Here is a 23,999-nt window from a genome sequence, read left to right as displayed (position 1 = left end):
TCCATCCTCGCAGCTTAGGTGAACAATCAGGGTCTTTGCAGACTCCTGTGACAGCTCCGCGACAGTAAATGCGTAGTATAAGTGTCTAAGACCTTCTGTCATGTTTCCATTCAGTGTTCTGCACTACTCTTCAGCTGTTTATTAAAAAGCTATAAATCGCCCTCATTAATCACACAAAAATAACTATTTTAGCCAATGTGTTAATGTATATGTATGATATTCATTATGCCTTATGTCCCCTCACACACTGGGGGAGCATGCAGGGGGTGTGTGGGGGGACAGATGCTTCAGCCTTCACCTTGAAGATGTGCATAAGGAAGGACAACAAAGGCACATAATTAGCCTGGCAGTTCATTGCAGAATGAATTAGTTGATTTGAAGAAATACAGCCATTGGTAGTGTGGCTCTCCTACCTTTGAGCCTGTCCAGCTAAAAGCCTAGATTGGTGTTTCTCAATGTTTTTGTGTTTCATTTCATTGAATTTTCAAACTAAATTGAGTAATTAATAACAAATAGGCTTTGGTTTGCAGACTTTATTGGCTTTAATGGCAATTCAAAGGACTCTTAGTTATTGTAAATTAATTCTTAAAGGCCTATGAATGTTGCCACAACTTCGGCTCAAATAACATATCTCTTATTATTCCTCAGAATGACGTGTCGAATGTACCCTGGCCATGATGAATCAATAGCAGCACTATCATATCTTGCCACTCTGCCTTCTCTGTTACGGTTCAGTCTGTTCTTCTGTATAGCTGTGCATGCCTTTAGCCTGAAACAAGCTATAGAGAAGTCTCTGGACGGCCTCGGACACAATGCTGCATGCGCTGCTGAATATCACCAGACACGTTGCTAATAGGGATGGGCAAAATGATTCTTTCCGGGAACTAGTTCTTTCAGTTCAGTTCACTATAACGATTCGTTTGTTTGATTTGTTCGTTTTGATTCGTTCGTTACGTCAGAATACGTCATTTGGTGTCTGCCCGCCAAATGTGACCATTTACGTGTGCATATTTTTGGTTTATGTTAAAAAAAAGAATCAAAGAACCAGTTATTCTTGTTTTGGGGAACCAGTTCTTGTCGTTCACGTTCGGGATTCGTTCGTTGTGAACGAATCGGTCGCGACCGACTCATCCCTAGCTAATGACAAGTGTATGGTGGGGGGGGGGGGGGGGGGGGGGGGAGGGGGAGGGGGGGAGGGGGGAGAGAGAGCTGCCAGGAGAACGGTGCTGCCTAACCTGCCCAATAGGTATTCAGATGAGCTCGTCAGTTCACTTGTTTCGGAGCGGATTATCTCTTTGGAGTTGCTACGGGTAACAATTGCATGAGATAAGGAGTGGGTGCTGCAAGTATCCATTCTGATTGTAGCCGTTCTCTTTCCGAAATGAAAAACCGACCTCATTAAAAACCGTCACATCTTATCCACTTTTTGTCTCGCAGTGGTGTTAAATAAAAAATTAAGCTCACACTTTGGAGCGGTTTGTCCCTGAAGAATAGAAAGCTCTGCCCATTAAAGTCCCAGACACGGAGCAGGAGAGAGACTCGCTGAGGCAGCACTGATAAGTCCTCTGTGGCGTCCAACGTAGACATTGCTTTTGTCTTCTTTCCAACACGTTTAGGAGCTCTGCAATTTAAGTTATAACTCACAAAGCATATCAGCGTCCAAGGGCCGGAAAAGCATAGGATGAAAGCTAGAGAGGTCTGTGTATCGTGCGTGTCTGTGCATGCGTGGATGTGTGTACGTGCGTACACAGAGAAATGTGTGTGACGTGACGTGTTTATACTTAGAGATTGACATCTGTTCATTTTCGAGAACAGGGTACTACATAATGTCAGTCATCTTACGTACTGGGTGGTCTGTTGCTAGGATACAGTGGAGCCCACCAGGTGGGTATGATACACAGGTTGTTAGAGATGTACAGGGAGATATCCCTCATCACAGATCATCCGAAATGTGTCAAGTGTGTATACGTTTTTAGCAAATTGTGTGTTCATGGTGGTTCATATGTGTGCTTGTGTGTGTGTGTGTGTGTGTGTGTGTTTCAAGGATGTATTCCTGTCTATTTCTCTCAGCAGTTGTACAGTGAAATGCCCACGGTTCTAGAGGACTCTGTCAGTGAGAACCCCTACTAATATGACAGAAATCACCCATCCCTCTAGCACTGTACTGGAAAGACCAACACACGTACACACACACACACACACACACACACACACACACACACACACACACACACACACACACACACACACACACACACACACATACACGGACACAGCTTGAGTAAGGTTCATTCAGGGATTGGAAGCAACAAATCTGGCTTAACATAAGGGAAGAACATTTTCATTCACAAATTTGATAGTTTCAATTCAGCCATATATATGTGGTTAACTATTAAATCTAATGTATTCATAAGTTATCTCTCAGATCTGCTGGTCAAAGAGACCAGCAGGTTTCTAGCTTCCAACCGACGGTGTGTGGAATAGTAATCACTGTTTCATGAGGCCGAAAGAGAACGAGACGTGAGCGAGAATACAGATCTGGTGGGCTGTAAGTTGTAACCATATGATGATTTAACTGTTCACTCCGATCCAATTGTCTCCCCATACACCAATGATATTATTCTTTGATCAAATTAAGTTAGGTTATCCGTATGCAATGGGATTTTCTCCCTATCTCTCTCTCTTGCCTTCATATACACACAAAAACACACACACAGACACACACACACACAAAACAACACGCACACTTATCAGTTATTGCTATTTTCCAGGGCTGTCCATCAAACGCAGTCTATATTGTATGAACTCATAAGGTCCCCAAACAAATTGTATGATGATAAGTGCCTGTCAGCATCGTTTAAACAAAGAGCTGATAGAGATTCTCCTCCATCTGAGCGACAGAGCTTAAGACTGGAGGGGGGGTTAGGGGGGGGTATTATTGGATTCTTGCGAACCAGCCCACATTTGCATGAAGTTGCTGTTGATCTAATGAGGCGGTGATAAGCGGGAGAGCAGACTGCCAACCTGGCAACCGGCCATAAGCCAATCAGTGTGTTATCCGACCGGACACACAGCGGCGGGTTCTGGACGAAATGAAAGAAGCCCTGACGGAGGGGAAACGGAAATGCAAAGAAGTGAAGGACAAAGATAGGAGTTCAAAAATCTGTTGCATGACTCATGGTGGTTGCTTAAGTTGGCGACTTTTGACGCAACTTCATAAAGTCCTAATGGAACCTGGCAGCCTCCTAAGAATCTCATTATTACCAACCACTACCCACACACTCATAAGAGTTGACAGGGCTGTAGAATGGTGGTGCTATGTATCTGTGCATGCATGTGTGTGCGTGCGTGCGTGTGTGTGCGTGTCTGTGTACGCGTGTGTGTGTGTGTGTGTGTGTGTGTGCTTATGCGGATGTGTATGAAGGGCCCTTGACTAGGGAGTGGAGAGAGTGAAATAGGACAGACACTAACAAAGCACTCCGGGGTAGACGGATCTCGGTCAACAAGGATGAACACCATCGTCATCGTCATCTTAACAGACCCTTCTCACAAAGGCGTCATCGTAGGACCAAACAGGTGTCGCTCATAACACTGAGAACGGTTCTGCTCCTTTAATGTACCAGGGCTACCTGGTACCAGGGTAGTAGACTTGTCCTCACTAGTCTAGTCTACTACCCATGGCCTGGTCCATACATGTAGCTGACAATTAGATAATTAGTGTGAGGTAACAACACCTATATTTGTCCTGCTGTGACCACTCTTTGAAAAGAGTCTATGACTAACACATCATCCTATATTGCTGACATCTATCTGCAGCACTCAAGTTGTAATGGAGAACCACACATATTCCACTTCATCATTTCAGGTCTCATGAAGTGTAGAAGATTCTTGGCATCTTAGAACCTTGGACTTTCAGGTGCTAGTTAATGCAGGTAGCTAGTATAGTCTGTGGCCCATCAAACAATGTTTCACTCTGTAGTCCACGGCAACAAAACACAGTTGGGTAGTTTGGTAAAAAAAAAGGGAATTAACATCAGAGAATTTCACACCCTGTCGCGTCGGAAGATAAGGACATTCTTGTTACACAAAAAATATTGAAGTCTATGTTATTCTGTAAGTCTAAGTCATTATTCTGCATATAAAGATGTATATACATATCTATGAGGATTGCTTGGTAGCAATTATCGGTACAACATATAATGTATTTCTTTTAGTTTGCCGAACTAAAGCTGTATGTTATTAGAGTCACAGCGGGGGACGTGTGAATCACCGCAGGGCAATACAAAATGCACAAATACACGCTGGAGAACTTTGCTTTCGTATGGAAATGAATTAGACATTCATATCATATTCAACACATTCTTCTTCTTCTTCTCCTAAACTGGTATGTCTTTAAATACATTTGATGAAAGGATTCAGCATGGAAAATCTACCCCAGTGTTGGCTGCATAATCTGTATTCAATCACACCAAAATACAAATTCATATAGTAACACAGGACGGATGTCATAGAAATATATATATACTATTATAACGCCTTACAAACACCTAAAAAGCTTTGTTTTCTTCCTACTGTAGTGTATTTTTCTGCTACATCCAGCAGACGGCATGAGGTTGTGCTGGAGGGCAGTGGTTCAAGGTTATGCATCAGAAAAATTCAAAACACGTATTCATTACACATTGGATGAGAAAACAGTGTTGCCAACATCACACAACCGCACCACGGAAATCAATTAACATGAAGGCAGATGCCCAATCAAAACAACATGTAACCATAGTAACCGAGCGCCTACGTGTCTACTTTCCGAGCCATGTCCTTGTGTTCACTACGTCACAGTCACGAGCACGACACATGCGGAGGACGAGTGGCCTCCGTTTGTGTACGCATAACAACCTGTCGATCTTCCACAGATGTTTCGGGTCTTTGCTCTCATAAACAGGCTGAGGGTGGGAGGCTGTGATGTGGAACTGACATCCGTGCCCTTTCACCAGGAGTGTTATTCAGGGGAAGGCAAGACTGACCAGAAGCCAGCGGGGTGTCTGGTCCTCAGAGTGACTCATTCTGAAGCACACACACACACACACACACACACACACACACACACACACACACACACACACACACACACACACACACACACACACACACACACACACACACACACACACACACACACACACACTCACTCACACTCTCTCGCCAAGCCCTATTCCACCCCCCCTCTCTCTCTCTTTGCAGTCTCTCTCGTGTTTCATCTGCGAGTACGATTTTTCTCCCAGAACTGCTAACTACCTGTCAGAGTTAGTTAACAATCAACAACCATATCTACTCTCCTCTACTGTAATATCTCCTCTCCTCTTCTGTAACATCTACTTTCCTCTCCTGTAATATCTACGACATATCTGTTATCCGCTACTGTAATATCTACATCATATTTACTCTCTTCTACTGCAATATCTACACCAAATATACTTTGTTGCTTTTTATGTTATGTAATGCTTAACTATGTTTTTTGTCCTGATAATCATATATATGATTAAACATGGAGTAGGAGTAGGTGCACATGGTTTCTTAGCATTAGCGAGGAAACTGTGACACTGAGGCTCATGTAGCAAGAATGTGACACGCAGAATGTTCTCAAAACCAACCACCTGTATACATTGGTAATGTAAAGCTTTTGGGGGAGGAGGCATCCAGGTTGCCACGGTGACCCAAACCAGACACTGCGCAAGGATTTGATTGGCTATAGAGATATCATCACGCACCACTGCAGCGGCTCTCATACTGGGTCAGTGTCCACACGCTGTTCTGTCTGAACACAGCTCGCAATGTCATGCTGATGGCATCGTCCCACTGGATGTATCGCTAACCCTGTGAAGGAACAGGTTTCTCTGGGTCAGTCAGTAGGCTGCAGCATGCTGGGAAATTGAGTCCTTTGTCAACACTTGTTAGCAATCCTTAAGGGACCCCCTTCTACTAGTGTATTGACATGTCTTACTGAAGGCGTGGAGAAGCTATGAGAATAAAATCTGTGAGTGTCTGTGCAACAACTCGCGCAAAACGATTTTCGTAATTTACGTGAGGATAGGCCCACATCCAACGGGAAATGAGAAGAACTTTCAAATTAATATTGAACGGTCCAGCCACAACGAATTGTATATAAGATATTAACTTTCGAGAAAATCTAGAAACTGACCAGACCCCTCCAGTACTACCGCTATCATAGAAGGTCTGGCACCATAGAATCCACAGGCAGCTCGTTAACCAATGACTGTGTGAGGACTAATGTCAACTTCATTAGGGACATCTCCTGCTGCTAATGATGCAGGCTCCCAGTGAGTGTGGTGACATGTCACACTCCTGAATGACTCAGCCGTTTGTGTGCTCTTTATATATTCAGTTGGAGAAGCTCTGTTAGCCTCGTTAGCTTAGCTGATTGAGGAGCATTATACTATAAACGGTGGCTCAATGTGTGACGTGAATGCTGTGATTTCACTCACAACACATGAAACCAGATCGGTTTGGTCCGAGTTAATGGCAGGTGAGAACAAAGTGAACGGCTGGTGAAACAGTGAGACATTTGATCAGGTCCAAGCTTCACACCGACAGGGCCAGAGCAGAAACATATGAAACTAGTCCAGAGCTGCTCTTAATGACACTGTTACTTGTGCATCTCTGTCCCAGATTCTGTTCCAGCCGCACATCTGAAACAGGAGAATTTGGGGCCCATTTTGTGGGGGCGTGGTTGTCCGAGTGGTTCCTGGCCCTTCAGACCGGTCCCTCTGTGATTCTACATGACGGAGCAGGTGAAGCCACAGCACTCCTTCAGCAGGCTGAGGCCGGTCCTGGTGAGGGGGGAGGAGGGCTGCTGCGGGGCCCGCCGGGCCCCCCTTCTGACGGGGACGGTACCTGGGGAACAGAGGGCTCGTTTACCCACTCAATTACTGAGGGAAATCAAGAAAGGGACAACCAACGAGGGGTCTGCTGCTTAGTTGGGCACCAGTGATGGACTAGTGAACTAGTGAAGATAACCAGACGTTGACCCCCCTTGTGCTGACACAGATGGATCAAACCTACCGGATTCCTACCCCATGTTAATGTGAGGGGCTACCCCTGTGTTTACCTGCTAAACTCCAGCTGAACCAGTCTAGGACAAGGTGTTGATTAACTGTGTCGTGAACCACCTACTGGTCAGCAAGAGGCCTTTAATGACATGCAAGCACGACCAATCACAAACAGTCAAAATAAATAAATAAAATATATAAACACCCGCAGACTGGGCAAACCAATGGGTGTAAATAGACCTCTGAAGAATAAGTCCCTTGTCCGTGGCTCCTGGTTCCATCGGTCAAATGTCTATGGGAAACAACATGGGGTTTTTGAATGATCGTGCATAACAAACTCTGTAGGCGGCAAAGAAGTAAAAGCTGCTCACGTCTTGAACGACAGTAAGTAGCATTTATAATCGATTACTACTTTAACGGCACCGACAATCCAAAACCCAAGTGGAATCTAGATGGAAAAAAGTGTGTAGTTCAAAACGTTCGATCGATGGAACCAGGAGCCTCGGAGGCGGGACTTATTCTTCAGAGGTCTATAGATGACCCGGCCTGATTTACACACGTTGCGGCTATCTACATTTCTCTACAATGCTGACAGCCAATGAGAATTGGTCCCTCGAGTTTCTCCAAGATGCTCCCCGGCTTAACTGTCTCGATTTCTGAGAGGTTCAGGATGAGTCCCATGGTGATGTAGCACGAATGAACTGAAAAGGCTAAGGGCTAACTCTGCTATGACAGCTATGTGAAAAGGGTCCATTGGGATATTTTGAGAATTTCTATCTCCTTTGGCGTGCCTCAGTTTGACGCCGATGTCATTCCATGCACGATATGACATTACATTACATTACATCAGATGCTTGCATACCTTTCTTCTTGTTTTCAGGGAACTTGGTTTTTAGAAACTCTGCCATCTCTTTGTCTTCTTCCCTCTCTCTGGGGACATAACAAATGAAACAGACGGTTGCATAAGTTACGAATGCCAGTGCAAGTACGACATTTGGAACTGATATCTAGGGGTTGCCAATGCCATAGACGATATATCTCTACTCTCTATCAATTATCATCTTGGCTTCCAGCTTCCCTTTTCAACCACTTCACTTTGGGGCGAAATATCTCCAAGAGACGTTGAGATAAAGTATTTTACAGTGTGAACACGGCCAAGGACACATTACAACTTTTTCCTTTGGGACTAATAAAGGACTCAAACTAAATTTGAATTGGGCCAAAAGGGAAAAAGGCCACACATTAGACCCTTGTTGGCACCCATTGGAGCTCATGCTGGCATTGCGGGTGCTCCCTGGGACACCTTTTGCAGTGTGTGGTAGAGCCAAGATGACCATATGTCATCTTGGTGCTACAAGACAATGTAAAAGGTGGACAGGACACAAGTAAATGGTAGGAACTTTGACGTGATGCTGGTCAACGTAAATGTTTTGGACTCGTATGTATCACTGTTCTCTGCCTTATTCAATGATACAATATGTTCATGTATCTTAGGAGTGGCTGTATGTAATTTACTTTGATTTTTATCGCATTTCATTGCATGCTGCTTCTGTCTTGCATACTCTCAATGAGACCCACCTGGTGAAATAAAGGTTGAACACAATACATTTAAGATGAATTTTGTGTCAGTCTTCATGTGTGTACTTCAAGGGAAGAAATCTGAACTCCAACTATAGAGTTAGGCCCAATCCCATTTCTACCCCTTACCCCTTCCCCTTCCCCCTTCCCCCTTCCCCTTACCCCTTCAAAACAAGGGGGAGGGGTAAGGGTAAGGGGTAAGGGGTAGAAATGGGATTGTGCCTTATTCAGCGCTCACCGTAGCCGCTCAAACTCCACGTCCTCCACCAGGTAGTCTCTGGTCTCCACCAGCTTGTGGATCTGCAGCAGGAGCTGCTCCTCTCTCTGCCGGTCCTCCGCTGACTTGTCCTTATCTGGAGGACCAAAGGCGTCTGTTACCGCCTTAGACAGGCAAGGGATCTTTAGTCATAAAATCCCATTTTCATAATGACGATATGCATTTAGGATATATTGCTTCATGAAATCTTACCGCTGCAGACCGTAGCCTGTAGAAAATGCACGAGGAAAGAATGCTGTCTTTATCGCTGAAATAAATCGAATCCAAAGGATTGATGTTTTGAAACAATAAAACGATAAAAAACCCTCTTGCCTGTCAATCATCGATGGTGATGATGGAGAATGACGAAGAAACTTTAGGAGGGAGCGAGCTGGAAATAGGGATCTATTTGGTTGATCAGTATTCAAAATATTGCTCCCTTCTGCTCTTCTGCTCTCTACGACTATCTACAAATCGACGGCATCTTTTAATAGAGACATTTAAAACACTAAGGTTGGGATGGAAGCATGAAATGGAGACCTCAAAGAGCTGATCTGTTTGGGTCCTCCTACCTGGAATGGAGACCAGCTTCTGGAGCTCCTTCTTCAGACGTGTGATCTCCTTACAGAGCTGGATGTCATCCATCCTGCACAGAGCAAGGGTTGAGAGAAACGTACACACACACACACACACACCCACACACACACACACACACACACACACACACACACACACACACACACACACACACACACACACACACACACACACACACACACACACACACACACACACACACACACACACACAAACACACACACTCAGACACACACAAAAGGCAGACACACACACATAAACACTGCGGCCAAACCAAACACACAAAACCAAAGCACAAATTTTTAACCCATTATAATAAAACAATCGATGCATTCACACAACAAACAAGGCCACATACACATATGTGGATACGTGTGTGCATGCAGACATCCAAAATATATAAGACACATATTTTACATACAAATGACCATTCTCTCCTATGTTCCGCTCAATAAACCAATTACAATTCAAAAAGGGGGAAAGATTAAAAACTTGAAATACCCAACGTCATGTGTAAACTAGCGCACGTAATGTCAAATAAATCATACTCCTTCACGATAGTGCTTCACATGTGAAACACATGTGTGATAACGTGTTTTGAAAAAAAAACGTTAGGTAGCCTGGGAACCAGACGAATCTCGCCAGCTCATGTTTTGTTTGCTCTGCAGTTAAGGTCTGGCTCCCCTACTATAAAAAAACATTGCTGCCAGTTAAGAGATAGACCCATCAATCACAACCATTTATCTCATATGAGGCGGGATAAATACGATGGCAGAGAAGTGCATCAAGCGCATAGAGGCCTTATCAACAACAACAAAGAAGGCTCCCACTGTAGAACGGTCTGTTGTTTCCGATATCGAGACATGATTAAACAAACAGGACGGTTTATTTTCACTGAAAGAAGAACAAGCGACTGCACTTAAAGCTCTTCTCTGCTGCACGCATGGTGTCTGTTTACAATCCTTTTTTCGTTCACTGCTGCATCACCCGTTTCGGACACGCCCAGTTCTGGCCCGTAGGTCCACTCACATGTATCTGAGCTCTGACTCCCTGCGGACCAGCACGTCCCGGATCCTCTCGATCTTGAAAAGCTCCCCCTCGATGTCGTCCTTGGTTACGCTGGAGTCCGCCATGGAAACAGCGTCTCCCTCTAGGCGGGAACAAGATCAAGATAAAGAGTGTCAGGGATGGTGTGAAAAGGTCTTTGATGGTTGGATGTTTCCAGATGAATACCTGCAGCCATCCATGTCATTATACCGTCTTAGACTGTACTGTACTTCCTTTCTTCTATGCTAAACCTATGCAGTCATACAACATACACACACACACACACACACACACACACACACACACACACACACACACACACACACACACACACACACACACACACACACACACACACACACACACACACACACACACACACACACACACAGGACTTTCACTGCTGTGACAAAATGATAACCAGTGTAGCTCTGACGATGTGTCAAAAAATGGTACCTCTACCCCTGGTAGCGAGTTAAGAGTTTCTCTCTGAGCTCGACCTGCACTGAGGAACCTTTTTTCACCATAGCCTTCACTTCTGTTCCACATGACTGGAGAGGGAGATGTAACCTCCTCCTCCGCTGCCAACCTTCCTCCATGCCTCAACAACCCTCCCCTCCACCACTGTAGAGGAACAGGGAGTCGTGTTGAACAACTGCCATGGCTCTCTCTCTCTCTCTCTCTTTCTCTCACACACACACACACACACACACACACACACACACACACACACACACACACACACACACACACACACACACACACACACACACACACACACACACACACACACACACACACACACACACCTCAGCAGATTAATTCAAATGTTAAGGAATACAAAACTTACCAAACATTACAACGTTTTATGTTTATGTAAAAAAATGACCTTGACATATTTGTCGTCAATGCTGATCAAGAGTGATGTCAATAATATGATCAATAAAATCACATCTTAAAACTGATCTATTCTTGTGGATTGTGTGGATGATGGCGTGTTAAGCAGCATCACCTGTCCCGAGTCGGACTGAATTTACTCTGGGGCTGGGTGTTCCTGCACACCTCTTGTGCATTGAGTAATCAGTGTGCACGGGTTAAACCTGCCACCACCACACACACTCAGGGAGAGAGAAGGATCCACTGCATGGCAACATGGAGAACCATCATCATGTATCGTTATCGCTTTTTTTAGAGCTCTTTTCATTATAGCTTTCAATGCGTGGTGGTGCCCAGTAAAAGTAACCTAGTTGTAGTGGGGCAGCCACCTAGGTGGTGTAGCAATGGACCTTGTGATAATTCTAAATACAAAAAACTCCCTGTCAGCCGTGCTACGCTAGCTCACGTCACAAGGTTGACCAGCCAGTTACAGGGGAGTGGTTTTTATTCTGAAAGTCTCAGGGGGCTCAATCTGACACATTACGACTTTAGAGAACATTGAAGTCCACAGTCACCCAAATCAAAACACAGGTATTTTGGATGTCGATCATTGATATATTTTTTCATGTTAATAGGCTGTTTGTAAACAGCTTTATTCGCTTAGAGATTTTTCCAGAATTGACGCAGCAGGAAGTATGAATAGGTTGACATCTACTGGGTCCAATCAGGTCCGACCACTGGGAAAACGATGGTCATAGTGGTTTTATTCAGCCTTCTATATAGTCCCTTACAGTATTTAGAAATGTATTTTTATTTCATATATTTGAAATCCAATGCACAAAACTAACCACCAATGAACAACATTAACAAAGCAGTTCTGAATGCGTCGGAACAACCAGGACGAAGAGTTTGAACATTTGCCATTTTAACAGTTTGTCACCAGTGTCGCTCCCATCACTAATTATGCTGCTGCTTTATGTTACAGGCTTATCTTCACGAGTTCAGCCTGCTACCCGGGTCCTGGTGAAAGAGCAGAGACATAATTATTGTTATGACACCTGTGATTATCCTACAGCGATGCCTCTGTGAATAGGGTTCTGTACTCTGTAGATATCCTAAATCCTTCCACTTTCTGTGGACCACCACAGAGAGGAAAAAACAGTGTGCAATACTAAACTTCTATAAATATCTCTTCAATATTGCATTTCTCTTCAAGCAGCACCCAATCAGCTACCGCCTGTATTGAGTGGACTAGGCCTGAGGCACAGTGGGGGGGGGGGCCCAGTGTGGATCCACACTGTGCGCAGTCTGTATTACCCACTCCCTCTCTGAAAGAAACTTTTGGGATGCAAACCCCACTCTGTTACCATGGCAAACCTCGCCCCCCTTGAACTTTCCTTCACACCTCGGGGAGAGAGAACACAGAACGACAGCGCGCTTATTATATAATTACAAATCACCATCCTCTGTTCACGAGAGCGATGGATCATACCAATACCAAAGAAGAATGACTTTATAACGTCATTCTTCTGAGTTTCCGTCATGATAAGGCCATATTATGATTTTTTATGATGTGATTTGTGGTGAATCATCAATAAAACCCCACCACTGTGTTTGGTTCCTTTAAGCCCAATATGAGACTTCAACAGACCCAGTGCTCTGACATCACAGCACAGAGAGAGAGAGAGAGAGAGAGAGAGAGAGAGAGAGAGAGAGAGAGAGAGAGAGAGAGAGAGAGAGAGAGAGAGAGAGAGAGAGAGAGATAAGAGAGAGAGAGAGAGAGAGAGAGAGAGAGAGAGAGAGAGAGAGAGAGAGAGAGAGAGGACTTTGTGAAGACCTGTAAACACACATATGGTCAGGTCAACACTAATCTTAAATCAACAGATTAACACGCACATGACAGCAAAAAATAAGTGAAACAAAGCGTGTCGTTTGGATTAGTTATTAAATACGGTATTGACAAAAAGTCCACATAAATAGCGCCTTAAACGAAACTCATACCCACGGACACAGTTTGCGACATTATACAAGAACTGTTAACACTGTTCAGTGCCACCTGTGCATAGGACTATGGTGCCTGTTGATGATGATGATGATGATGATGTACGCCTCAAATGCGAATGACCACAAACATAATTATTATTTTGAAGAAAATTGATCATTTAGATAACATAAAGAGACGAGGCTCACCTGTTTCCTTAATGTCCGTTGTCCATTGAGTACATTCCAGAGCCCCGTACTGATGAGATGCACCCCGCTTCTTCTCCATCGCTCTGCTCTGCTTGGAGGTCTTCTGTCTCCTCGTGAACCGGGAGATTTCACAACAGTCCAGACACGCGCTGATGTTGGCGTCGTTCGTGAATGAAGCCCAATGCCAACGCGAGAATTTGCTGTGTAGTGTGTACCACTTTAGTAAAGACAAATTGTAATTACGCAATATCGCCATCTTGTGGTAGGCCAAATAGGAGGTAGGCAGCCTGGCATTTTGGGCCTCGAGACAGTGTGGGCCCTGAGATATAGCTCCCAGCGGCAGTTTTTATTCCCGCCATTCCTGGCCGTCCAAATTCAATTAATGAACTCATGAACTTAGATCAGGGGTGGGCAATTATTTTTCCCAGGGGGCCAAATGAGCAACTGAAAATATTTTGGAGGGCCGGGCCAAAATGCCGAACTCAATTATGCATAATATACATTTTATTTCTATATAAAAAGCAGTAAATGGCATTGTTTTGACCGCTGGTAAGAGTGTTATTATTAGGCAATTAAAAGGTGTGGTTAGCTTTCAAAAATATCATTTATTCAAATAGAATTTCCAAACTGATGTGAAACATTTGACTCATTTTCAGTCACATTAATAACAAAGGACATTTTGAGTTTCATATACTATTGAAACAAAGATTTTCTTAAAACATTGAATGTTTTCAGAACTGTGCAAAAAAAAAGAAAAAAAGATCAAGTGTCCCATTTCACTTATTATCTTTCCACATTTTAGTGTTCTTCAGTTCTTTTTTTTTACTGTGCAGAAAAAAAGAAAAGGGTCAAGTGTCCCATTTCACTTGTTATAATCCCACATTTTAGTGTTCTTCAGTTCTTTTTTTTTCATTCAGTGTGAGAAATCCAGTCTCTGTTGAGCTTTAACAAGTCCATCAAAGTCAGGTTGAATGTCTGAGGTGGAGATGCGAAGCACAGCTGACAGATGTTCATCAGTGAGAGAGGATCTGTCACTGATGACTGAGAATGTCTGTTCACATATGTAGGTGGATCCAATGAGAACCAACATCTTCTGAGCATGTCTCATGTTTGGAAAGTTCCCCTCCTTGTGAGCAGAGTAGAACTCTAGCAGTGATGCTGACTTAAAGTGCTCTTTCAGTAGTGAATCAGACTGCAGGTCAATGAGTTCAAGCTGAACATCAGTGGGTGCACTATCAACACTGCAGGTAAAGGGAGAGGAAACCAGCTGCATTTCATCCTCAACCTTTTTGAAATCTTGAAAACGCCTTGAAAATTCATCATGCAGTACTCCTAACATGGATGAGTACCTGTGCCGGTGATCAGCTGATGGTTTGACTTCTTGCAGGGTTTTCATGTGTTCGAGATTGTTGCTGCCTAGTTGCCTTGAAATTAATTGCAACTTTGTCATGAAGGCTTTCACATGGCTATGCATTTCATGAGCAAAAAGGCCCTTGCCCTACAGTTGTGTGTTCAGTTTATTCATCATTGCAGTCACATCAACAGCAAATGTTAAATCTGCCATCCAGCTGGTTTTGCCTTTCATCTCACAAAACTCTTTTATCTCTGATTTCAGATCCCAAAACCTTTTCAGCACTTTGCCCAGGCTGAGCCATCTGACAGCTGTGTGATACCTGACATCACCATGTTCGCTTTCTTGCTCCTCCAATAGTGAAACAAACTGCCTGTGATTTAATGCTCGCGCTCTGATGAAAATAACTGTTGTAGCAACAACATCAACCACATTTTTTTATTTTTATTATCATGTAATCTTTCGCGGGCCGGTCAGAATCATCCCGCGGGCCGTATTTGGCCCGCGGGCCGTACATTGCCCAGGTCTGACTTAGATTGATGATATTCAAATTGATTAGTTATAATATGCCGATAACTTTGGCAATACATGTATTTAATGGCTGCATCTCTCTGTTTTTACTTTTTCTATGTCACCTGGTTATGTTAGTTCATAGCTCAACATCTTAGCGATAACTTCTTGCTAAACGTTCATGATTGAAGCAGGGAATGAAGACAAAAAAATTATAGTTTTGATTTGTGTAAGCAACTGTCAATCATATATATACTCTATATATTTAATAAGCGGTCTTATATACGATTATCTACATCAATATATAATCATAACAACCTAGGCCTACTATTTTCCATAATACGCTCAATTCTGATGGTATAGCGACATAGATTAGATATGAGAAAAGTATCCAGCGTATAATTTTCACCAGCCTTGATGCTGCTTTTTACTGTTAAAGGACAATTCCGGTATTTTGAACATGGAGCCCCCTTTCTGGTTTGTCTACGATGAAATAGAGTGGTTAACACCGAAATTTGGTCCTGTCTCGGGTATTTGGCTCATTTCGAATCGCCCCTGCCTGGAGTAGGGTCTATCTGTAGCCGGAGCCACTTGGCAAGCCACCACTGCCAAACACGCCCACCGGCCAAACATGCCCATTACTCAGCCAAACACGCCCATAGCTTGTGCGCATGCGTAACGCTACAGATGTAATATAATCCCGCCGCCCAGTCCCGCCCTATTGATTGATTCGTTCAAATTCAGTGGAAATACAAAGTCGTAGTTAAGGCTTACGTCTCCTTCAAAAATCCCGGAACCGGAAAGGGGGGCTGGTTTTAGTCTTTTCGCTTGGTTCTAGCCCTACTACTGTTGAGCAGTGGCGTTTTCTCCCGGAGGCCAAGGGAAGCAGGCAACCCTGTTTTTTAGACTGTAGTTGTCATCCAATACATTTTTTTTTATTAACAGTTGTTGAGATGGAGAACCGAGCGAAAGACTACAACCAGCCTCGTTTCCGTTTCAATGGATTTACAAAATGCCAAATAAAACACGACAGAAACTATTTCGCTACGATACTTGATTACGAACATCAACGAACACCACTAACCACTCGGTGAGTTACACATTTCTGAAATCAAATGATCAGGTTTGTTTTAAGGACAGGTTTGTGATACCCATAGCCAGCCATTGTGAAGCAGGCAGGGGCGATACGAAATTAGCCAAATACCCTAGACAGGATCAATATTCAAAATTTCGGTGTTAACCACTCCATTTCATCCTAGACACACAGAAAGGGGGCTCAATGTTAAAAGAAAGCTGAAATCACGAACATTCGCGAACCTTCAAGCTCGTTCATTCGCACTTGTCCGTTATCTGTATTGTGCTATTTCGTCCTTGACCTGCTTTAAACACTAAATTTACTTGCTAAATTTGATTAAACAATTAAATACAATACAAATATAAAGTAAAAACAAGGGTTATCTAGCGATCCGTTTTCTGTATTATGTTTTGGCAACATGAGCGCGAATGTTTTTTGAAACCCGCTTTAAACACTCAGTTTACTAGCTAAATTTGATTAAACAATTAAATACAATACAAATATAAAGTAAAAACAAGTGTTATCTAGCGATCCGTTATCTGTATTATGTTATTTCGTCTTTGGCAACATGAGCGCAAATGTTTTTTGAAACCTGCCCGGCAACGGACAACCCTTACGTAATCAGTTGTCCGTTGCCTGGCAACGGACATCTGTTGACGTGCCCGGTACAAATTTGGCAGCCGGTACAAATTTGGCATGACACATCCCTTCCCTATTTACGATTTCAAAGTCTTGTCTGTCAATAACAGGTGTGTGAAACGCAACACTTGAGCGGAGAATTGATAAAAGCGGGAAACATAATTTTGTTACCAATCTTTTTAAAGGGGACAAAGTGAGTTTTGTGTGTAATTCTGTTTATATATTAAATATATTGTAATAGAAAAATCTTTTATTTACAATTTTGAACATTGATTGACAATTGATTGACATTGATTGACAATTAATATTTATTATATTCATAATTCAAACATTCTCTCTCTCTCTCTCCTCTCTCTCTCTCTCTCTCTCTCTCTCTCTCTCTCTCTCTCTCTCTCTCTCTCTCTCTCTCATTCAACTAAGATAGTGTGCAAAATATTAGGAGAGGCAAATAAATGTCCTCTAACCTGGCAATATTAATGGATGTGAGGATATTTTTAAGATTTGGTTTCCCATTACAAATTAAACCAGTATTTGAAGTATATGAAGAAAGTAGCAGTTTGGCTCGACCAACAAACTATTCAACAGTCAGCGCTATTTCACTCTTTCCATACAAATGAATTATCATACTTTTAACGCAACACATTTTTTCATATATTATGAAGCAATCCTTTCTTAAATTAAAACTAGTTGAACTAAGTATTAAGCAGGTATCTCTGTTGTGGATTATCTTTAATGACCTAGAAGTCTTTCACATACTTAAAGTCAAGTGAAAACTAGAATGTCAGAACTTGAGTTTCCGTTGCAGGTGCTCCACACATGAGGTCTGTGCTTGTATTATGAGCCATGCGACCGACCTGCATCCGTGGTTTGCAGCACACAAAGGCAAACTCTGCAGAGCATGTCTCACCTTCCTGCGAGTCAATGTGTGTTTGTGCGTGTGCAGGAACAGTGTCTGTGCAAAAGTCTCACATTTCACTCGGCTCTTAAAACATACTTGGGTTGTGACGGATGCGTTGTGTTGGGACAAGATGTGTTGTTTTGGGTCTGATGTGTTGTGTTGTGGCAGATGTGTTTTGTTGTGAATAATGTGTTTTGTATTGGAACTGATGTGTTGTCTTGTGTTTGGATTCTATTCCACTGCTCCATCATAAGTTACCAGAGTGCAGTGTGTGTGTGTGTGTGTGTGTGTGTGTGTGTGTGTGTGTGTGTGTGTGTGTGTGTGTGTGTGTGTGTGTGTGTGAGAGCGAGAGATGCATAGCTCATCGTGTAGTGTATAATGCTGGACATTGCAGGTGTACGATGCAGCACAGGGCTCTTTGCATTTTACTAATATATATATGTATATATATACACTATATGGGACTCTGGTTTGTGGAGGCACTCACAACAGTGCTGCCCTCCAGATCAGTTCTCTGAACACATTAATAAATAATGTGCTTATATATTAGGGGCTGAAAATATTTCATGTCCACATTTAAAAAGAGAATAGCATTCAATACAGCGCATTAAAGTGTGTAACGTCAGCCTGCATTTCTCTGTGTTTCTTCCTTTTACACAAATACACACACACGTTTTATATCCTGGGTCTCTTGAGCAGATGGTAGTGTGTACGGGAGTGTTGCAACTCAAGTCCAACGAGAACATCAGCATTCAGATTGTTGCTCACCCCCCTAAGGTAACAGACCTCAGCACTTAGCAGTAACGCTGCAGGTCTACCCACTGTAGACTCCACCCTTGTTCTGAGGAACGTGATCAACTCACACACGCCGGCCACAAGCCTCATCGTTCTGTGTGCCCCACGGGAAACCCCCGGCCCCGATCCCACCCCATCCCAGAATCCAGCCGACTTCACCCAACCATATTCCTGAGGCGTCGCTACGTCCAGGCACTCAAAGTGCGAGTGACTGTCGCATGATGATGACATCACGAGAGTTTGTAAGTCCAGTGCAATCCAGCGGCCTCTCTCTCAGGGTGACGCGATGCGGGGCATCATCTCTGTTTCCACACACAGCGCAGAACAGATCCATCAGAGGAGAGAGAGAGAGAGAGAGAGAGAGAGAGAGAGAGAGAGAGAGAGAGAGAGAGAGAGAGAGAGAGGGAGAGAGAGAGAGAGAGAGAGAGAGAGAGAGAGAGAGAGAGAGAGAGAGAGAGAGAGAGAGAGAGAGAGAGAGAGAGAGAGAGAGACAGTGTGTTTGTGTGTGTCAGTTGATGATGCCTGAGAAGGTGTTGATGGCCAGGGGAAGTCCTCGGTTCATGTACTGGCTCAGTCCGGCCCCGTCGCCGGTCCCGCCGGGCTTGGTGTGACTCGACTTGTGGAGGCAGTAGCAGGGGTCCAGACACGAGGAGATCTCGATGCTACGCACCCGCACACATGAATGAACACACACACACACACACACACACACACACACACACACACACACAGACACGCACACACACACACACACACACACACACACACACACACACACACACACACACACACACACACACACACACACACACACACAGAGACACACACGCACACACACACACACACACACACACACACACACACACACACACACACACACACACACACACACACACACACAGCATGTAATTGTTAGGAGCAGGAGGTGAACCCAGAGACAGAGATAAACTCAGAACTGGCTACTTTTGGTGGCAGAGCAGACATAGAAACAACCGGAGGAGAAAGCTACGGAGTCGGACCACCAAGCGGCACCAAAACACAGCGGCAGAACGAGGGATCCTTAACCCACGAGCCTTTTAGTCAATGAGTCCTGTGAAGCTCTTGGAGGCTCTAATGGTCAAGGGTGGGACAAAGAAAAGTGTCTCGGCAGCATGCCTCACCTCTGGACGTCTTTGAAGGCCCTCCGAGTGTCTTTGTCCAGGGTGACTGTGAACGACCGCTTCTCCAGAGAGCGGATCTTGATGTAACTGATCCTGATCTTCTGCTCCTGAGGATCCAAACCAATGAATGGTAACTTCAGTCCAGCCGAAAAAATATACATGCATGAATTTGAAACAAAAATGGAAGAAAACAAACATGCTCACCAGATTGCTTTTATTCTTGGTCTGAGCTTCGTTCAAAGTCAGTGTCAAACAGTTCAGATCTAGAGAGCATAAGGGAATAAAATAATAATCAAATCAACTACAATATTGGACAGATATGTGACAGCTTACTCTCAACAGGATAGGCCTGATAAGACTGTGTATGTGTATGTCTGTGCCTGCGTGCGCGTGCGTGCGCGCGTGTGTGTGTGTGTGACCACTGGACTTTGACGGACCTTCCGTTTCATTAGAGGGTATGGCGGTGATCTGGGCGCCGAACATCTTGACGGAGAGAGCGGTGTCCACATCACGACCGCTTAATGTCACCTGCAGGGCAGAACACACTGTCATGGTCCCACTCGGACACACATGCAGGCAGACCCTCAGAAATCAATTGTAAACCAAAAAGGTCAAGAGCTGGCAAAAAATGCATTGAGCGATCCTAACTCTACTTTCAATGTGTAAGTGAGTCTTTCAGCTCCTTGTTCAACCGTTTCCAACTCGTTTGGAGACCTGTTGTTTAGATGTAGTAACTCAGACTTTAGTGCTAATTCAACTCTGAACTCCACTTTAGGGTGGCTCACATCAACCGTTCTGTGGAATGAAACTCTATGGGGGTGTGAGACAGCCGTTGTGGTGTGAGCGAGGGTTGGGGAGGGAGGCACGGATCCACTCACCCTTTTGTAGTTCATCGAGACCACCGCTCCGCTGATGTCGCCCAAAGTCTTCCACTGTTGTTTCTCTGTTGACATCACACACACACACACACACACACACACACACACACACACACACACACACACACACACACACACACACACACACACACACACACACACACACACATGCATGGTTACTGACGGATTCAGGTATGCCATTCCTTAAAGGCACATTCTCTTTCAGAGCCTGAAGGAGCCGGACGAGTGTCAACGTTCTTGAATTGCAAACCAGACAGCCTAGATGGAAAGGAGCTATAAAGGGGGAAAAAAACCAACACACACACACACACACACACACACACACACACACACACACACACACACACACACACACACACACACACACACACACACACACACACACACACACACACACACACACACACACACACACACACACACACACACACACCTTACCTTTGACGGCGGGAGAGATGCGTCTGAACTCTGGAAGCTCCATCTCAAGGTGAGACAGGAACACCTGCTCCACAGGCTCCTGGGTCAGGCAGCAGAAGGAGATCTGACCGGCGGAAAGAAAGCAGCACGCATCAGAAATAACACTCTATTACCCAACTCCTTCACCTGCAGCTAGAAGCAAGAAGCTCAACCCAAGCTCAAACGCATCACAGCGAGGAAGCCTTTACACACCCGGGGAAAAAGGGTGTGTGTGCCTGTGCATTTCTCTACAAACATGCATGCCAGTAATGTTCACTGTTTCGCTTTGGCTGCTTTGTTCTTAGCAGATAATCTCCTTTGCCTGGCCTCCGCTTATAAGCCCTCCCGACATTTGGAAACAAAACTAATTTGGTCAGCCTTCTCTGCATAGCAGTGGAATCCAGCACCCACGCGGGCCTGTTCAGATCCTCAGTGGAGCCTTGGCTCGTGACGGGCAGGTGTGGCATGCAGCGGCCGTAGCTCACCTTCACCTGGTAGATAGAGAAGCGCACGGGCTCCCGGCCCATGCGCACGTAGTAGGAGATGACGTCAGACAGCAGGGACTCCTGCTGACCGATGTTGGTGTGCTGGCCACAAAAATAACAAAAAGGTGCAGTCATTATTTACCTCAACTGACCAACTGATCCAACCGCAGCTTGTTGGTAGCAAGGCTACAAGCAAAGCAATCCTAACATGGTGTGAACTCAAATGTCTTCCGTTCACACAGTGGGCTGGAGGTTTTGAGTGTTGTAAGGATGTACCTTTTTAGCTAGCTCAGGAATGGTGACGCCCAGGCTCCGGATGTGACAGTTATACCAGGGGTCCACCATGCCCAGGTAGGAGCCAAACGCACAACATTGCTCCTTGGTTGGAGCAACATTTTCCTGAAACACACCCAGGATCACGTCACATGACATTCAAATGGAAGAAGCCTAAGCATCACACAAGCTTATCATCAAAATGTGAGTCCATATTGGTTCTTGTGGAAAGAGAGTTGACAACATTCCTGTTGAAATTGCATTCCTGTGAAACTCCTCTTACTTTGACAGAGTAAGTGATCTTACTTTGACAGAGTAAGTGCTCTTACTTTGACAGAGGAAGTGATCTTACTTTGACAGAGTAAGTGATCTTACTTTGACAGAGTAAGTGCTCTGACTTTGACAGAGAAAGTATTCTCACTTTGACAGTTAAACTGCTCTTACTTGGACAGTAAAACTGCTCTTACTTTGACAGAGGAGGCGCTGACGGGAATGTAGTAAAACTGGAGGTTCACTTTTTGTGTCAGAAAGAGCTTCCGCGCTTCCCTTTTCCTGTGAAGGTAAAACACACACACTCTAAATCCAACTGCACATTTGTAGGAAGGTTAAGTAGTGGCACATTATATAACAGATGGCTGATATGATCGATGATTTATCGATTATCATTGTTACGATCCTTTCGAACAACATCAAACTCATCGCTAAGAGACCCTTTTTAAGATGCTGTAGCCTCATCCGATTCTTTATAACTCCACACCTATAATACCCCGTTGAACTGTGTGAAATACACCTAATTAGGAACACAAGATCTGCACGGAAATAAGCATTTCAAGCCTGTCTTTCAGCATGCTCATTCGGACTCCAGTACCCATAATCCCACGGGGCTGCTTCCCGTTACCTGAGACCGTAGTAAGCTTTGGCCAGGCGTCCCAGCACCCTGTCATCTCCCATGACGACGATCCTGGCAGTGAAGGGGCGCGGCTCCTTGGAAAAGGAGCGTGCGGCCTGGGTGGAGCTGCCGCCTGTCTGGCGCTGCAGGGTCCTTCGGGAGACCTCCCCGACCCCACCCAGACCCCCATGCTCCTCCAGGGTGTCCTGCATCAGCACCATGCTGTCGCTCACCGTGGGCTTCATCTTCATGCCCCCCTTCCGGCTCAGCCTGCCGGCCACCTCCTGCCCACTGTGATGGACAGACGTTTCATTTACAAGGAAATCGTTGAGCGATCTCCCAGGGCAGAAAGGAGGAGAGGGTGGTATGAAAACAGACCGTTCACAGTTTGGAAGTGGCTGTTTATCAAGATACAGATGATAGATTGACTTCCGTTGATTTCATAAACATTGTAGTGTTTAGATGTTTTATTGTGTTAAAAAGTCTGAAAAAGGGTTGACTTTAGATAAGGTGGGTGATGTTCATTGCCATCGGGGTATGTGTTATGACCTTTCACCAATTTATCCCAAATAGAAAAAGCCGTTGCATACCCAATAGAGATGGTGATATCGGCAAGGGGCGGAGTCACGCCTTGTTGTTGTTTTTTGCACCCAAGATAACGATAAAATCGTGATGTTTTCCCACAGTAGCCAGTCTAGATGGCGTTGATTTGGGACCTTTCCCGACACCTTTGCAGTTTACTGCTGATCGTTATGAACATTTCTAGATACTTCTTTACAGTTTACTGGTGTACATGTGTAACCTTTACAGACACCTTTTTATAGTTGACTGCTCGACTTGAATTTTAGAACGTACCATTTGAAGTCCGCCGAGGGCGACACGGGTAAGTCCGCGGACATCTGGTCATACCACTCAGCCTCGGCCGTGGTGGGGGGGAGGTCTCGCTCGATGCCGCTGTCCA

At 44.5% G+C, this 23,999-nt stretch overlaps 2 protein-coding genes across 2 annotated transcripts in view; both read right to left on the bottom strand.

Annotated features, from left to right (window-relative positions):
- Positions 1-4,306: 4,306 nt before the first annotated feature.
- On the bottom strand, positions 4,307-13,895 carry pik3r6a (phosphoinositide-3-kinase, regulatory subunit 6a). The gene is made up of 6 exons (XM_060046245.1): positions 13,609-13,895; positions 10,525-10,645; positions 9,471-9,544; positions 8,881-8,995; positions 7,927-7,994; positions 4,307-6,909 (listed from the first exon to the last, which is right to left on the bottom strand). Exons 1-6 carry the CDS (start codon positions 13,862-13,864, stop codon positions 6,791-6,793), a joined length of 753 nt encoding a protein of 250 aa, XP_059902228.1. The 5' UTR covers positions 13,865-13,895; the 3' UTR covers positions 4,307-6,790.
- A 3,432-nt stretch (positions 13,896-17,327) lies between these two features.
- LOC132453411 (phosphoinositide 3-kinase regulatory subunit 6) overlaps positions 17,328-23,999 on the bottom strand; it is a 20,926-nt gene continuing 14,254 nt past the window's right edge. Inside the window, exons 11-21 of the mRNA XM_060046214.1 lie at positions 23,894-23,999; positions 23,048-23,329; positions 22,617-22,701; positions 22,153-22,275; positions 21,877-21,978; positions 21,374-21,476; positions 20,915-20,979; positions 20,474-20,564; positions 20,241-20,299; positions 20,037-20,143; positions 17,328-19,538 (exon numbers count right to left, since the gene is read on the bottom strand). The exon at positions 23,894-23,999 is cut by the window's right edge and continues 135 nt beyond it. Of these exons, the coding sequence (XP_059902197.1) occupies positions 19,385-19,538; positions 20,037-20,143; positions 20,241-20,299; positions 20,474-20,564; positions 20,915-20,979; positions 21,374-21,476; positions 21,877-21,978; positions 22,153-22,275; positions 22,617-22,701; positions 23,048-23,329; positions 23,894-23,999 (1,277 nt within the window). The 3' untranslated portion in view covers positions 17,328-19,384. The remainder of the gene's footprint in view (positions 19,539-20,036; positions 20,144-20,240; positions 20,300-20,473; positions 20,565-20,914; positions 20,980-21,373; positions 21,477-21,876; positions 21,979-22,152; positions 22,276-22,616; positions 22,702-23,047; positions 23,330-23,893) is intronic.

This window comes from Gadus macrocephalus, chromosome 3 (assembly GCF_031168955.1).
Source record: "Gadus macrocephalus chromosome 3, ASM3116895v1".
NCBI lineage: Eukaryota > Metazoa > Chordata > Actinopteri > Gadiformes > Gadidae > Gadus > Gadus macrocephalus.
This window is presented reverse-complemented; position numbering and strand designations above follow the sequence as displayed.